The sequence below is a fragment of the Salmo trutta genome, chromosome 27, assembly GCF_901001165.1.
Source record: "Salmo trutta chromosome 27, fSalTru1.1, whole genome shotgun sequence".
Classification (NCBI taxonomy): Eukaryota; Metazoa; Chordata; class Actinopteri; order Salmoniformes; family Salmonidae; genus Salmo; species Salmo trutta.
In genome coordinates, this window is record NC_042983.1 from 19,723,658 (window position 1) to 19,739,168 (window position 15,511).

General features: G+C 46.7%; 1 protein-coding gene across 2 annotated transcripts in view; it reads left to right on the plus strand.

Moving 5' to 3' along the window:
* Positions 1 to 15,511, plus strand: part of LOC115164536 (bone morphogenetic protein 1) — a 66,256-nt gene that overhangs the window by 48,072 nt on the left and 2,673 nt on the right. The window contains exons 9-19 of one of the 2 annotated variants that reach the window (XM_029717128.1): positions 9,610 to 9,712; positions 9,849 to 9,965; positions 10,864 to 11,009; positions 11,167 to 11,362; positions 11,693 to 11,818; positions 12,569 to 12,729; positions 12,958 to 13,138; positions 13,307 to 13,432; positions 13,870 to 13,997; positions 14,458 to 14,671; positions 14,798 to 15,048. In XM_029717128.1, the coding sequence (XP_029572988.1) occupies positions 9,610 to 9,712; positions 9,849 to 9,965; positions 10,864 to 11,009; positions 11,167 to 11,362; positions 11,693 to 11,818; positions 12,569 to 12,729; positions 12,958 to 13,138; positions 13,307 to 13,432; positions 13,870 to 13,997; positions 14,458 to 14,671; positions 14,798 to 15,048 (1,749 nt within the window). Of the gene's footprint in view, positions 1 to 9,609; positions 9,713 to 9,848; positions 9,966 to 10,863; positions 11,010 to 11,166; positions 11,363 to 11,692; positions 11,819 to 12,568; positions 12,730 to 12,957; positions 13,139 to 13,306; positions 13,433 to 13,869; positions 14,056 to 14,457; positions 14,672 to 14,797; positions 15,049 to 15,511 lie in introns of those variants that run through there. The other variant, XM_029717129.1, reaches the window with a different exon arrangement.

Sequence of the window (15,511 nt, forward strand, 5' to 3'; positions counted from 1 at the left end):
GTGATCGATGGTATCAAAAGCAGCACTAAGATCTAGGAGCACGAGGACAGATGCAGAGCCTCGGTCTGACGTCATTAAAAGGTCATTTACCACCTTCACAAGTGCAGTCTCAGTGCTATGATGGGGTCTAAAACCAGACTGAAGTGTTTCGTGTACATTGTTTGTCTTCAGGAAAGCAACAGCTTTTTCAATTTTTTTTGAGAGGAATGGAAGATTCTATATAGGCCAAAGTTTTTTATAATTTCTGGGTCAAGATTTGGCTTTTTCAAGAGAGGCTTTATTACTGCCACTTTTAGTGAGTTTGGTACACATCTGGTGGATAGAGAGCCATTTATTATGTTCAACATAGGAGGGCCAAGCACAGAAAGCAGCTCTTTCAGTAGTTTAGTTGGAATAGGGTCCAGTATGCAGCTTGAAGGTTTAGAGGCCAATTATTTTCATCATTGTGTCAAGAGATATAGTACTAATACACTTTAGTGTCTCCCTTGATCCTAGGTCCTGGCAGGGTTGTGCAGACTCAGGACAATGGAGCTTTGGAGGAATACGCAGATTTAAAGCGGAGTCCGTAATTTGCTTTCTAATGATCATGATCTTTACCTCAAAGAAGTTAATGAATTCATTACTGCTGAAGTGAGAGCCATCCTCTCTTGGGGAATGCTGCTTTTTAGTTAGCTTTGCGACAGTATCAAAAAGAAATTTCAGATTGTTCTTATTTTCCTCAATTAAGTTGGAAAAATAGGATGATCGAGCAGCAGTGAGGGCTCTTCGATACTGCACGGTACTGTCTTTCCAAGCTGGTCGGAAGACTTCCAGTTTGGTGTGGCGCCATTTCCGTTCCAATTTTCTGAAAGCTTGCTTCAGAGCTCGTGCATTTTCTGTATACCAGGGAGCTAGTTTCTTATGACAAATGTTTTAGTTTTTAGGGGTGCAACTGCATCTAGGGTATTGCGCAAGGTTAAATTGAGTTCCTCGGTTAGGTGGTTAACTGATTTTTGTCCTCTGACGTCCTTGGGCAGGCAGAGGGAGTCTGGAAGGGCATCAAGGAATCTTTGGGTTGTCTGAGAATTTATAGCACGACTTTTATTGCTTCTTGGTTGGGGTCTGAGCAGATTATTTGTTACGATTGGAAACGTAATAAAATGGTGGTCTGATAGTCCAGGATTATGAGGAAAAACATTAAGATCCACAACATTTATTCCATGGGACAAAACTAAGTCCAGAGTATGACTGTGGCAGTGAGTAGGTCCAGAGACATGTTGGACAAACCCACTGAGTCGATGATGGCTCCGAAGGCCTTTTGGAGTGGGTCTGTGGACTTTTCCATGTGAATATTAAAGTCAGCAAAAATTAGAATATTATCTGCGATGACCACAAGGTCGGATAGGAATTCAGGGAACTCAGTGAGGAACGCTGCATATGGCCCAGGAGGCCTGTAAACAGTAGCTATAAAAAGTGATTGAGTAGGCTGCATAGATTTCATGACTAGAAGCTCAAAAGACGAAAACGTCGTTGTTGTTTTGTTTTTTTTTGTAAATTGAAATTTGCTATCGTAAATGTTAGCAACACCTCCGCCTTTGCGGGATGCGCGGGGGATATGGTCACTAGTGTAACCAGGGGGTGAGGCCTCATTTAACACAGTAAATTCATCAGGCTTAAGCCATGTTTCAGTCAGGCCAATCACATCAAGATTATGATCAGTGATTAGTTCATTGACTATAACTGCCTTTGAAGTGAGGGATCTAACATTAAGTAGTCCTATTTTGAGATGTGAGGTATCACAATCCCTTTCAATAATGGCAGGGATGGAGGAGGTCTTTATACTAGTGAGATTGCTAAGGCGAACACCGCCATCTTTAATTTTGCCCAACCTAGGTCGAGGCACAGACACGGTCTCAATGGGGATAGCTGAGCTGACTACACTGACTGTGCTAGTGGCAGACTCCACTAAGCTGGCAGGCTGGCTAACAGCCTGCTGCCTGGTCTGCACCCTATCTCATTGTGGAGCTAGAGGAGTTAGAGCCCTGTCTATGTTCGTAGATAAGATGAGAGCACCCCTCCAGCTAGGATGGAGTCCGTCACTCCTCAACAGGCCAGGCTTGGCCCTGTTTGTGGGTGAGTCCCAGAAAGAGGGCCAATTATCTACAAATTCTATCTTTTGGGAGGGGCAGAAAACAGTTTTCAACCAGCGATTGAGTTGTGAGACTCTGCTGTAGAGCTCATCACTCCCCCTAACTGGGAGGGGGCCATAGACAATTAATCGATGCCGACACATCTTTCTAGCTGATTTACACGCTGAAGCTATGTTGCGCTTGGTGACCTCTGACTGTTTCATCCTAACATCGTTGGTGCCGACGTGGATAACAATATCTCTATACTCTCTACACTCGCCAGTTTTAGCTTTAGCCAGCACCGTCTTTAGATTAGCCTTAACGTAGCCCTGCCCCCTGGTAAACAGTGTATGATTGCTGGGTGATTCGTTTTAAGTCTAATACTGCGGGTAATGGAGTCGCCAATGACTAGGGTTTTCAATTTGTCAGAGCTAATGGTGAGAGGCTTCGGCGTCTCAGACCCCATAATGGGAGGAGCAGAGACCAGAGAAGTCTCGGCCTCTGACTCCGACTCGCTAAATGGGGAAAACCGGTTGAAAGTTTCTGTCGGCTGAATAAGTGACACCGGTTGAGCATTCCTACAGCGTTTCCCTCCAGAAGCCATGAGAAAGTTGTCCGGCTGCGGGGACTGTGCGAGGGGATTTATACTATCTGTACTTACTGGTGGCACAGACGCCGTTTCATCCTTTCCTACACTGAAATTGCCCTTGCCTAACGATTGCGTCTGAAGCTGGGCTTGCAGCACAGCTATCCTCGCCGTAAGGCGATCGTTCTCCTGTATATTATGAGTACAACGACTGCAATTAGAAGGCATCATGTTAATGTTACTTAGTTTCGGCTGTTTGAAGTCCTGACGAACCATTTCCAGATAAAACCTCCGGGGTGAAAAAGTTGAATGAAAAAAAGTTGAGTGAGGGAAAAACAAAAAATATACGGTAATGAAAAAGTAAAAACAGTGAAGTAGTCAGGTAGCAAAGTAAGATTGGCAACAAAACGCACAGCAGCACTTAAACAAGTCTGCAAGTTGTGACCGGAAACAGGAAGCAGGTAGATCCCTAACCTGCACAGAGCCCTGACCTGAACCCCATCGAACACCTTTGGGATGAATTTGAACGCCAACTGCGAGCCAGGCCTAATCGCCCAACATCAGTGCCCGACCTCACTAATGCTCTTGTGGCTGAATGGAAGCAAGTCCCCGCATCTAGTGGAAAGCTTTCCCAGAAGAGTGGAGGCTGTTATAGCAGCAAAGGGGGGACCAACTCCATATTAATGCCCATCATTTTGGAATGAGATGTTCGACAAGCAGGTGTCCACATACTTTTGGTCATGTAGTGTTCTTAGCCTGTGGGGCTAACAATGGGGCTAATCCTAGCACGGTGCTTCCAAATAAACAGTGCCAGTTCTCAGCGGATTAGCTGGACAAAGTGTACCAGGCTAAGGGTGTGGCGGCCTAGTCATTGAATATGGTCACAATGCTGCAGATGTACAATGCATTCGGGAAGTATTCAGACCGCTTGCCTTTTTCCATTTTGTTACGTTACGGCCTTTGTCTAAAATGTATTAAATAATTTTTTCCCCTGATCTATCTACACACAATACCCCATAATTACATTTTTGCAAATGTATTAAAAATAAATAACTGAAATATCACATTTAAGTAAGTATCCAGACCCTTTACTCAGTACTTTGTTGAAGCACCTTTGGCAGCGATTAGAGCCTTGAGTCTTTTTGGGTATGACGCTACAAGCTTGGCACACCTGTATTTGGGGAGTTTCTCCCATTCATTTCTGCAGATCCACTCAAGCGCTGTCAGGTTGGATGGGGAGTGTCGCTGCACAGCTATTTGCAAGTCTCTCCAGAGATGTTTGATCGGGTTCAAGTCCGGGCTCTTGCTGGGCCACTCAAGGACATTCAGAAATGTGTCCTGAAGCCACTCCTGCGTGGTCTTGCTTGTGTGCTTAGGGTCGTTGTCCTGTTGGAAGGTGAACCTCGCCCCAGTCTGAGGTCCTGAGCGCTCTGGAGCAGGTTTTCATCAAGGATCTCTGTACTTTGCTCTGTTCATCTTTACCTCGATCCTGACTAATCTCCTAGTCTCTGCTGCTGAAAAACATCCCCACCGCATGATGCTGCCACCACCATGGTTCACGGTAATGTTTGCGTTAGGTTTGCTCCAGACATGACGCTTGGCATTCAGGCCAAAGAGTAAAGAGTGCAATCTTGGTTTCATCAGACTAGAGAATCTTGTTTCTCATGGTCTGAGAGTCCTTTAGGTGCCTTTTACTGAGTGGCGGCTTCCGTCTGACCACTCTACCATAAAGGCCTGATTGGTGGATTGCTCCAGAGATGGTTGTCTTTCTGAAAGGTTCTCCCATCTCCACAGAGGAACTCTGGAGCTCTGTCAGAGTGACCATTGGGTTCTTGGTCACCTCTCTAACCAAGGCCCTTCTCCTCCGATTGCTCAGTTTGGCCGGTCGGTTCCAAACTTCTTCCATTTAAGAATGATGTAGGCCACTGTGTTCTTGACGACCTTCAATGCAGCAGAACTTTTTTGGTATCCTTCCCCATATCTGTGCCTCCACACAATTATTTTTCAGACCTTTACGGATAATTCCTTAATCCTCATAGCTTGGTTTATGCTCTGACATGCACTGTCAACTGTGGGACCTTATATAGACAGGTGTGTGCGTTTCCAAATCATGTCCAATCAATACAATTTTATCACAGGTGGACTCCAATGAAGTTGTAGAAACATCTCAAGGATGATAAATGGAAACAGGATGCACCTGAGCTCAACTTCGAGTCTAATAGCAGAGGGTCTGAATACTTATGCAAATAATAAAAAAATTTTTTATTGACATTTGCTAAAATGTCTTAACCTGTTTTTGCTTTGTCATTATTGGGTATTATATGTAGATTGAGATTATTATTATTATTTGTTTATCCATTTTATAATAAGGCTGTAAGAGAACAAAATGTGGAAAAAGGGGAGGCATCTGCATACTTCTCGAATGCACTGTATCATATACATTTTCTGCAGGAACTGAATAAGACCATGGAGGCGGGAAGCCGGTTTCAGAGCTTCTCGACGAAATCGTGGCTATTGCTGATTTTGTGCTGCGTCTGTCCCGCTGTACTATCCTGGCTGTGGGTAAAATATTGGTGGATGGTGATGTATTTGGATGAAACAGTCCTGTTTCGAGGAGAAACAAAATCAGGACACAGCTCTACGAGTCCTTTTCCCACGAGGCTCGGCAGTTCCTGAGGAGTGAAGGAAAGTGTCCAGGCCAGAGGCGGGTTTCCCTGGGCCAGGGGCGGCTTAGATGTCTGTTTTTGACCGTCTTTGTGCTTCTGGGCAGCGGTGGATGTCTTGGCACGGACTATGTGCTGGGTCGAAGGAGAGTGGGGTGAAAGTGGATTCTTCCGCGGTATGGGTGCAAAAGCAGACCTCGCGACACTAGCTGGAGGCTGGGGGACTGGAAGTGTTCTTGGGGCCCTCCTCCCCAAGCATTTACGGTGGTAGCAGTGCTCCAAAGTGGGTCGATCAATGGGGGCAAGTTACTAGTTGCCGAAGTCTCCAAACCCGGTTTAGGCTCGGTATCAGAACTTCGGTACCATTAAAGCACATTGCTTCTACCCAAGGTTCCTCTGTGTTCAGGGGTATCGAAAGTACGGTATTGTCCAGGTGTGGGCATAATAAACACAGTTCCTTCCCCACATTCAGACACACAGTTGTCAAGAGTGTTGGATATGAGAACAAGCATCGTAGAAAAACCTAATTATCCCAGTCCTCAAGCTGGTGCTTTGCCCCTTCAGTAGATAATGTATGGGAGATTGGCAGCATGCTCCATCCAGTGGTGGGCATGTGCAGTTTCACCATGGGTGATGAAGACGATGATGAGAGGGTACGGTCTGCAGTTCGCCCATGCGTCTTCCTCCTTTTCGTTGCATCATTACATCAATAGTCCCCGAGGTCCTAACGCCTGTCTTGAGAGAGGAGATTTACTCTCTCCTTCAAAAGCAGGCTATTCGGGTGGTCTCTGTGTCAGAAGTACAGAGCGGTTGGTATAGCCAGTGCTTGTTAGTTCCCAAGAGCGATGGAACGTTGCGTCCCATCCTGGACTTGCGTGTTTTAAATAAGAACCTCAAGGTTTGAAGTTTAAAATGCTCACGCTTTGCGAGCTATTGCAGTCGCTGAGTCCCAGCAATTGGTTCACATCCTGAAGGATTAATATTTTTTTTATGTGTATGCATATTCTCTATAGAACGTTTCTGAGGTTTCATTTCAAGGGTGTGGCTTACGAGTTTCTGGTCCTGCCTTTCGGGCTCTCCCTTTTGCCCTGCACCTTTTCTATGGTGGTGGTGGCGGCTTTGGCACTTGTGCGGTGACAGGGATCAGAGTATTGGCTGGTCGTAGCGGAGTCGAGCGAACAGGTGGAGCTCCACACTGCCACGCTGGTTTCCCATATTCAGTCTCTGGGGTTCATAGTGAATCACAAAAAAAGTTGTTTGACTCTGGCTCAGCGCATTCAGTTACTGGGTCTCGTCTGGACTCTGTTCTCAATATGCTCTTCTGGCATGGTTTCAGCTGGGGCACTTTTTTCGCTTGTGCCTTTTCGTTATTGGGTTTGATGCCCTCTGATAGCTGTGGTGCTTCTGGGACTTCTGTTGATGTGTCTATTTCAGCACTGGGTAATTGCTATGCATCTGGATGCATCTCACCACTGCCTTCGGTTGCTCAAGGTATCCCAGTCGTGCCTAAGGGCGTTGACTCCTTGGAGGGACCCACGACTGCTGTGGAAGGGGGTTCTCATTTGTCAGGTAGTGTCCCGGTGGTTGATAACTTACTGGGATGGGGAGCGCTGTGTGTGGGGTACTTGGAAATAAGGATTTGATCAACAGCGCAAAGGCGCTGCATATCAATTACCTAGAGCTACTGACTGTTTTGCTAGTGCTGAGGCGTTTCTTTCCAACGTTGGAGGGCCAGCATGTGTTGGTAAGGTCCGACAACTGGACAGCGATGGTATACATCAACAGGCAGTGGGGGACGTGGTCTCTCTCTCTCCAAAACCTGGCCCATTATCTGCTCGTATGGAGCAGTGCACATTTCCTGTCACTCAGGACGACATATCTTCCCAGGTCTCTCAACGTGGGTGCGGATCTACTTTCCAGGGGGGGAGGGTCCTATCTCTACGGAGGGGAGACTGCACCCCACGGTGGTTGTCCAGATATGGGACCGGTTCGGCAGGGCCGAGGTAGATCTTTACGCAATGTGAGAAAACGCACATTGTTGTCTGTTCTTCTCAATGAGGGATCTGGGCGCTCGGTTGGGAACGGATGCTTTGGCATATCAGTGACCTCAGACCCTGCTCTATGCGTTTCCTCCGGTGGACCTGATTCAGGCCACCATGGAGAGGGTCCGTTAGCAGGGTCTGTTGTTGATTATGGTGGCTCCCCATTGGCCCAGATAACCCTGGTTCCCGGAGATCATCCGCTTGTAGGGCGGGGACCCGTGTAGTGTTCCATGTCGTCGGGACAGAGAGTTTGGCACCAACAACCAAAGATGTGGGTTTGGCCCTTGAAAAGTTGAATTTGACAGCTACGGGTTTACCCTCAAACGTGATTAAAACTATACAGTCGGCACATGCGCCCTCTACGAGAGGGTTATATACATATATAAGTGGTGCGCGTTTGAGGGTTGATGTCATGTTGATGGAGTTCTCCTTTTCAAAGCTCTTTGGTGGACATTTTGATGTTCTTGCAAGTGCTTTTTGAGCAGGGCCTTTCATTGTCCACATTGAAGATTTATATGGCCCTACCCTGGGGTCTCATCCTCTAGTGGTGTGGTTCCTGAAAGGCATGCTGTGGCTCAGACCAGTGTCTAAGCCTATGGCACCGACCTGGGACCTGGTGTTGGTCCTGGACACACTGTTTGAGCCTCCTTTTGAACCATTGGAGTCTGTGGACCTGAAGGTAATTTTCTACAAGACTGCCCTTTTCATGGCCTTGCCACCGGCCAAGCGCGTTGGGAATCTCCACGCGCTATCAGTACACCCTTCCTGTTTGGAGTTTGCACTTAGCGACTTCAAAGTGATGTTATGTCCTAATGCAGCTTTTACTTCCTAGTTTATGCCTAAGTCTTACAGGTTCCTGGCTTTTGAGCTGTTCCTTTTTTAACCTCCTCAGTTTGTTTCCAGTGAACAATGGAGGTTGCATGGCCTGTATCCGGTGCACGCTTTACTCACTTGTATGGATGGATAGGACCAAGGATATCCATGTTTGTGACCATCTTTTTGTCTGTTTTGCTAATCCAGCTCTGGATAGGGTGCTTTTAAGCAACGTCTTTGGACTGTGGAGGCTATCTCCCTGGCATGTGACAGTAACGAACAAGGGTTGCCTAGCGGTGTGTGTGTGCTAACTCTACTAGGGGTGTGGCGGCTTCATGGGCATTCCCCACATACCTTTTCGAGGTTTTATCATATGGATGTAACTGTCCCAGTGTGGCTCATAGTGTTCTTATGTCTGGGTCCGGGAGTGGGTCTTATGCAGTGCGCAGGTTGCACATTTATCCGGGTTACCACAGTTCCCTATGGGTTTGAGCCTTATTGTGCGGCAGTGCGTAAAGAGGGCATTATCATGGTTACCACAGTTTCCTGTGGATTTGAGCCTTGGTCTGCCATGGCAGCGGCGAGTACACAGTTTCCAGATTACTGCAGGTTTGCTGTGGGTTTGAGCCTCAGGCTGCTGAGGCAGCACACTATGCAGCACACGTGCGATTTCTTGCTCGAGTACTGGCATTTCAGGATGGCAAGGTAAGTATTATTATTGGAACCATGGGGTCTATGGACTTGGGCTGCAGTGGCAGCGTGTCAGTGCGCATGGCCAATTTGTAGTAGGTTCTGGTTCCCTATATTGGGCTTTGACAGTTCAGGCTTCTCGTGTAAGTATTAGGGAAAAAGGTGGCTTCTGTAACCCCTTTTTGGAGATGTGGGCCTGCTAGTTTGGTACCCTCTGAGCTGGCTTGGGGCGTGATTGTATGTCCCCATAGAATGTTATACAGAGTGACCGACTGAAAGGGAAGGTACAGTTATGAATATAACTACAGTTCCCTGAAGGCGGGAACGAAGTATAACATATTTTGGCCACATGCCGTCAGAGGGTTTGGGATCACTGAAGAGCAGTACTGAATTGTGGAAATTAATGCGAGTATTATTGCCAGGAAGGTAGGGCTTCCGAGGGCGGGCTCGGCATTCATTGGCCCGTTGGGTGTAATTTCAATTTTCTTCAGGTGAATATGATTGGTTGTTGACTCCCCACAGTATGTTATACCTCATTCCCTCCTTCAGGGAACAGTAGTTATATTCATAACTAAGTTTTCCTTAGGATGATATAATCTTAGAAAATCTCAATTTTAAAGTCTGCACTGGATTTTTGTTTTCTTCTCATGTTGAAACTGTTTGGACTCTATTTGGTCAGTAACCATCATGCTCTCTTGGTTTTTAAGATCATTCTGAACTTCACCTCCATGGATCTGTACAGGAGTCACCTGTGTTGGTATGACCATGTTGAGATCAGAGATGGATACTCCAGGAAAGCCCCTCTGAAAGGTTAGGATTTAAGAATGTCTTAGACCCATACACTATGGTAAAGTGATGCTGAAAATAAACTTAAATGTAACACAAGTGTGTCTGGACCAAAAGGTAGTTCTGAGTGTAATAAGGTGGTCTGGTGTGTGTGTTCCAGGTCGTTTCTGTGGGGATAAGCTGCCTGAACCAATCATCTCCACTGACAGCCGTTTGTGGATCGAGTTCCGCAGCAGCAGTAACTGGGTGGGGAAGGGCTTCTCCGCTGTGTATGAAGGTAAGGCCAGAGCCCAATCCCCAGCAGTCCCATAGCAACACAGCTCAGCTGACTGACTGGCCACATGGGTCACAGATTGAACAACATGCCTGAAAGCAGCTCAGTGATTCTGTCAAATCCCCAAGTCTGGCTGCCTCCATGCTGATGTATCCAGCACATCAGCATGGCTCATTGTAACATTGTATCCAGACTGTAAGCACGGTTGGGCAAACTTTTTGGCTCGAGGGCCACATCGGGATTTTCAAATTCAACGGAGGGACGCATTTTTTGGGGGACCAATTGTTCGTTAAAATCAATTTGCAGGGGCCTCCTGAGTGGCGCAGGGGTCTAAGGTACTGTATCGATCCCAGGCTGTGTCACAGCTGGCCGTGGGGTCTAATTGGCCCAGCGTCGTCCGGGTTAGGAGAGGGTTTGGCAGGCTGAGATTTCCCTGTCCCATCGCGCTCTAGTGACTCCTGTGGTGATCCGGGCGCATGTACGCTGACAAGGTCGCCAGGTGTACAGTGTTTCCTCCGACACATTGGTGCGGCTGGCTTCCAGGTTAAGCGAGCATTGTGTCAAGAATCAGTGCGGCCTGGCTGGGTTGTGTTTCGGAGGACGCACGGCTCTCGGCCTTCTCCTCTCCCGAGTCCGTACGGAAGTTGCAGCGATGCGACAAGAGTGTAACTACCAATTGTATACCATGAAAAAAGGGGTAAATTGAAGTGCCCGACGAGCCGGCTATGGCCCATGGGCCGTACTTTACTCCCCCCCCCCCTGCTGTAGAGCATGGTGTATTGAATATAGGAACCATTTAATTTAATCCACATTATGAAATCCATCAAACAAAACCCATTGAAAGAAATGTGATGATGATGATAGATAGCTATGACGTCACTGCATGTTCTCTGCCATTCAGCCATCTGTGGAGGAGAGGTGAAGAAGGATAACGGACAGATCCAGTCTCCTAACTACCCAGACGACTATCGGCCCAACAAGGTGTGCATATGGAAGATCAGTGTGTCTCAAGGCTTCCACGTCGGCCTGACCTTCCAGTCCTTTGAGGTAAGAGATACGGGCCTCTACTTGTTCCTTTCACTCCCTTATCCATTATCACATTTTTACATACCGCTACATCATTGTCCTCTGCAACCTTTGTGTATGAGGAATGAAAATGACTTGGAAGTTCTAACCTTGTCCCTTTTACCCATCCCTTTCTTAGATTGAGAGGCATGACAGCTGTGCCTATGACTACCTGGAGGTGAGGGATGGGAACTCCGAGAACAGCCCACTGGTGGGACGCTTTTGTGGTTACGACAAGCCAGATGACATTAAGACCAGTTCCAACCAGCTCTGGATGAAGTTTGTGTCTGATGGCTCTGTCAATAAGGCTGGCTTCGCTGCCAACTTTTTCAAAGGTCAGATCTCAAGGGTTTTGTACTGTATAAATAAACACCCAGGGAGTCATTGCTGATGGCATATGCCCTTGTTGTAGAAATTACCAGCCTAAGTTTCATAGTAATGAATCTCTCAGCATCATTACAAGGTGAATTTTGAGTAATTTGATAATTCTGTCATGATTGGTTGTGTTAAATTATATATAATTCAGGACAGACAATTTCGTCATTCATCATTTGTGACCTTTTAATGTCTATCTTTGGTTTAGTTTTGGAGGGATGCACTTGTAGGCTAATGAGTTGTGAGGCCATGTAAAGGGCGCTAACCTGTTGTTGTTGTGGTGGTTGTAGAGATGGACGAGTGCTCCAAGCCAGACAATGGTCGCTGTGAGCAACGCTGTGTCAACACACTGGGCAGCTACAAGTGTGCCTGTGACCCGGGCTATGAGCTGGCTGCCGACAAGCGCAGCTGTGAGGGTGAGTACAGAATACTGACCAGAGCCTGCTCAATAATGCCCCCTCTACTGCAGGTCACACAGTGATGCAGTTCAGTGCTGTTCTTTAGTCACTGCCCCCCAAATACACCAGTTGCCCCACATACAGTAGCTAGAAAAAATACCTCCAGAGATTTGTGTACTCAACAGTTCGTCATTTGGATTTTTTGCCACCCAATGGGGTTGTATTTGTTGCCCTCACCCTACCAAAATTCAACCCCAACTTCACAGGTAATCAGAGCCCAAAGCAAGTGTTGAAAACATCCTGACTAATTCAACCATCATCTGTAAATTAGAAACAGACAGAAGTGCTGCTGATGCAGGGGTTTATTGTTTTACCTTTTCGTTTTCCAAACCTGACCACTGTCTGCCTCTAGAGGAGGTGTGCTATGACATGTTCTTCAAACATTGAAAAATTATCCAACTTAACCCTTTTGGGTGACATTCATTTCTGCATGTTTAAGCTTTTGGTAAAAATATATCAGGTTGTCTGTTAGAAAATTATTCTCAATGGTTAAATAATACCCAGCTTAACCTTTTTGGATGACAAACATTGTGCTTTTAAGCTTTTTGGGGGATAAAATCCCACCAATATAGATAGATGGTCATTGATACACCTTTTTTATATACACCATTTTATCCTTCTAACCATATGAAGTTTAGGCACATCTTAACCATTGTCCTGGTCTTCTCTCATATGGACATCTGTCTATGTGTCTGTCTGTGTGTTTAGCTGCATGTGGAGGTTTCATCACCAAGCTGAACGGCTCCATGACCAGCCCAGGCTGGCCTAGAGAGTACCCCCCCAACAAGAACTGTATCTGGCAGCTGGTGGCGCCCACACAGTACCGCATCACCCTGCTCTTTGACGTCTTTGAGACGGAGGGCAATGACGTAAGCACCGAGGTTATTATGACTGTGCACAGGTTGTGTTTGTTCTATCTCCATAGGCCTTAGTGGTGTCATCATGGATCTGTCCTCCTGTCTGTCATAGAGTACAGAATGTTGTCCTTATATTGTACTTTGTAATAGTATATATTCCTGTGCATCGTATTTGTGTACAAATTGTAATTGCATTCCCAAATGTTTCATGTTGTAATGACCTGATGCTTCTCTGTCCAGGTGTGTAAATATGACTATGTGGAGGTGCGCAGTGGGCTCTCAGCAGACTCAAGGCTACATGGGAAATTCTGTGGAGCAGAGAAACCCGAGACCATCACCTCTCAGTACAACAACATGCGCATTGAGTTTAAGTCAGACAACACAGTCTCCAAGAAGGGATTCAAAGCTCAGTTCTTCTCAGGTGAGCCTTTGGCACTGTGTGTGTGTGTGTCTTTCCCTCCGAGAGTCTGTTTCTGTGTGTATGAGTGAAGGTTAATCAATTCGACCCCACAAGTGTGTTTGAGTGCTAATGGCAGGGTGGTAGTGTGGGAGAAACGTTCACGAAGGTAGTGTCCCTTTATGTCCCCAGACAAAGACGAGTGCTCAAAGGAGAATGGAGGCTGCCAACACGAGTGTGTCAACACCTTCGGAAGCTACAGCTGTCAGTGCCGCAGTGGCTTTGTGCTGCACGAGAACAAACACGACTGCAAAGAAGGTACCGATCGGCCACCTGCACACTGAAACTGAGACCCACTGGCACATTGATTCTGGGTTTATGTATTTTATGCGGGTTGGAGCTCTGGAGGTTATTTTTAGGGGGATGACTTCACAGGAGGTTGGTGGCACCTTAATTGGGGAGACAGATAATGGTTGGAGTGGAATAAGTGGAATGGTATCAAATGCATCAGTCACATGGTTTCCATGTGTTTGATGCCATTCCATTGGCTCCGTTCCAGACATTATTATGAGCTGTCCTCCCCTCAACAGCCTCCAGTGGATGCCTTCCTATTGCAATGATTGGAGGAGAGCAAGTACACACTCCCTTGTGCCAAGTACCACAGTGCAGCTCCTGAGTGGAGTTTGAACATTGGCCTGTGTGGAGCAGTAATGTTACAGGGGAGCGATGTTGATCTTGTGGATGTATTTTTCCAGCCGGCTGTGATCACGTTGTGAACAGTGTGACTGGCACTATCACAAGCCCCAATTGGCCAGATAAATACCCCAGCAAGAAGGCATGCACCTGGGCACTCTCCACCATCGCAGGCCATCGCATCAAAATCGTATGTGTCCCCCTCCAACTCTCTCTACAGTCTTAACATACGGATTGCATGTGTGTGTGTAGGTATGGGTATGCATGTGTTTGTGGGAAGGGGGGTTTGGGTGAACTGTGGAAACCATTGAGGACTTTGCACTGTACTGTACTGAGCACCACAGCCTCTGCTTGATTGAAACAATCCCCTAACCACAAATCTCTCCCCCTTCTGTCACAATCATACCGTTTGTATATGTACAGTCCATGGCAGACTGTACATATCTCAGATTTTTGAATATGGTTAACTTAGCCTAGCCAATGAAAAGTGATTGCATGTGTTTATGCTCTTTATTCCAATTGGTTTCTTAAGGTTATTACCCTGATAGGGAAACATTATATTTCATACTCCGCTCTTCTAGCTTTTGTAAAACAGGCTGTATACCTGCGACCTTCTTTCCTTATTTCTCTCCCCTCATGCTTTGTCTTAGGCCTTCAATGAAATTGACATGGAGGCCCATCTAGAGTGTGCCTACGACCACATTGAGATCTATGACGGGCGCGATAGCAAAGCCCCCAGTCTGGGTCGCTTCTGTGGCAGCAAGAAGCCTCCTCCCATCATGTCCAGCGCCAACAAGATGTTCATCCGCTTCTTCTCTGATAACTCTGTTCAGAAGAAGGGCTTCGAGGCCTCCCACACAGCAGGTATATTACTGCCATCACAACTTAGACTCTAGCCCACTTTGTGAATATAAATACTGCAGTGGTTTCTCATAAATTGTCATTGGTTAGTTCCTTCTAAATGATGTCTATGGTGTTTTTTATCTCCAGAGTGTGGAGGTCGTCTCAAGGCTGAGGTCAAGACCAAAGACCTGTACTCCCATGCTCAATTTGGGGACAATAACTACCCCGGTGCATCTGACTGCCAGTGGGTGATTTCTGCTGAGAAAGGCTATGGGGTGGAGCTCATCTTCCAGACCTTTGAGATTGAGGAGGAGGCTGACTGTGGCTACGACTACATGGAGCTCTTTGATGGCGCTGACACCAAGTCCCCAAGGCTGGGACGCTACTGTGGCTCTGGGGTAAAATCCCTGATAACCTCATCTATTGAAAGGCTTTTTCTGCCCAACAGAATTTCTAGCACCAACAATATACTGTCATAATATAATTTATCTCGTTCAGGCCTAGTTTTATTGAACCACTGCAGCTGTGTTAAAACAACACTTTCAGAGGCAGTGTGAAATTACCTCTGCAGTCGAATAACCTTTTATACTGTGTGTCTGTGTTTGAGCGTTAAAGAATGGCCCCATGGTTGTGAAGATTTCCACTCCGCTCTCCATCTTTAATCACTTTGTTAAAGTTGATGTGTTCCTCTGGGTTGGACAATATTGCTTCAGTAGCAGCTGAGCTCAATAAGAGCGGGCCCTGGCTGGCTTGTGATAGGCTATCATGGTCTCCAGCACTGAGCTGTAACTGAGAATGAATCAGCCAGTGCTGAGGCGACAGCGGGTGTGGGGTAGCTGGAGCAATGAGGCCACTGGGGAG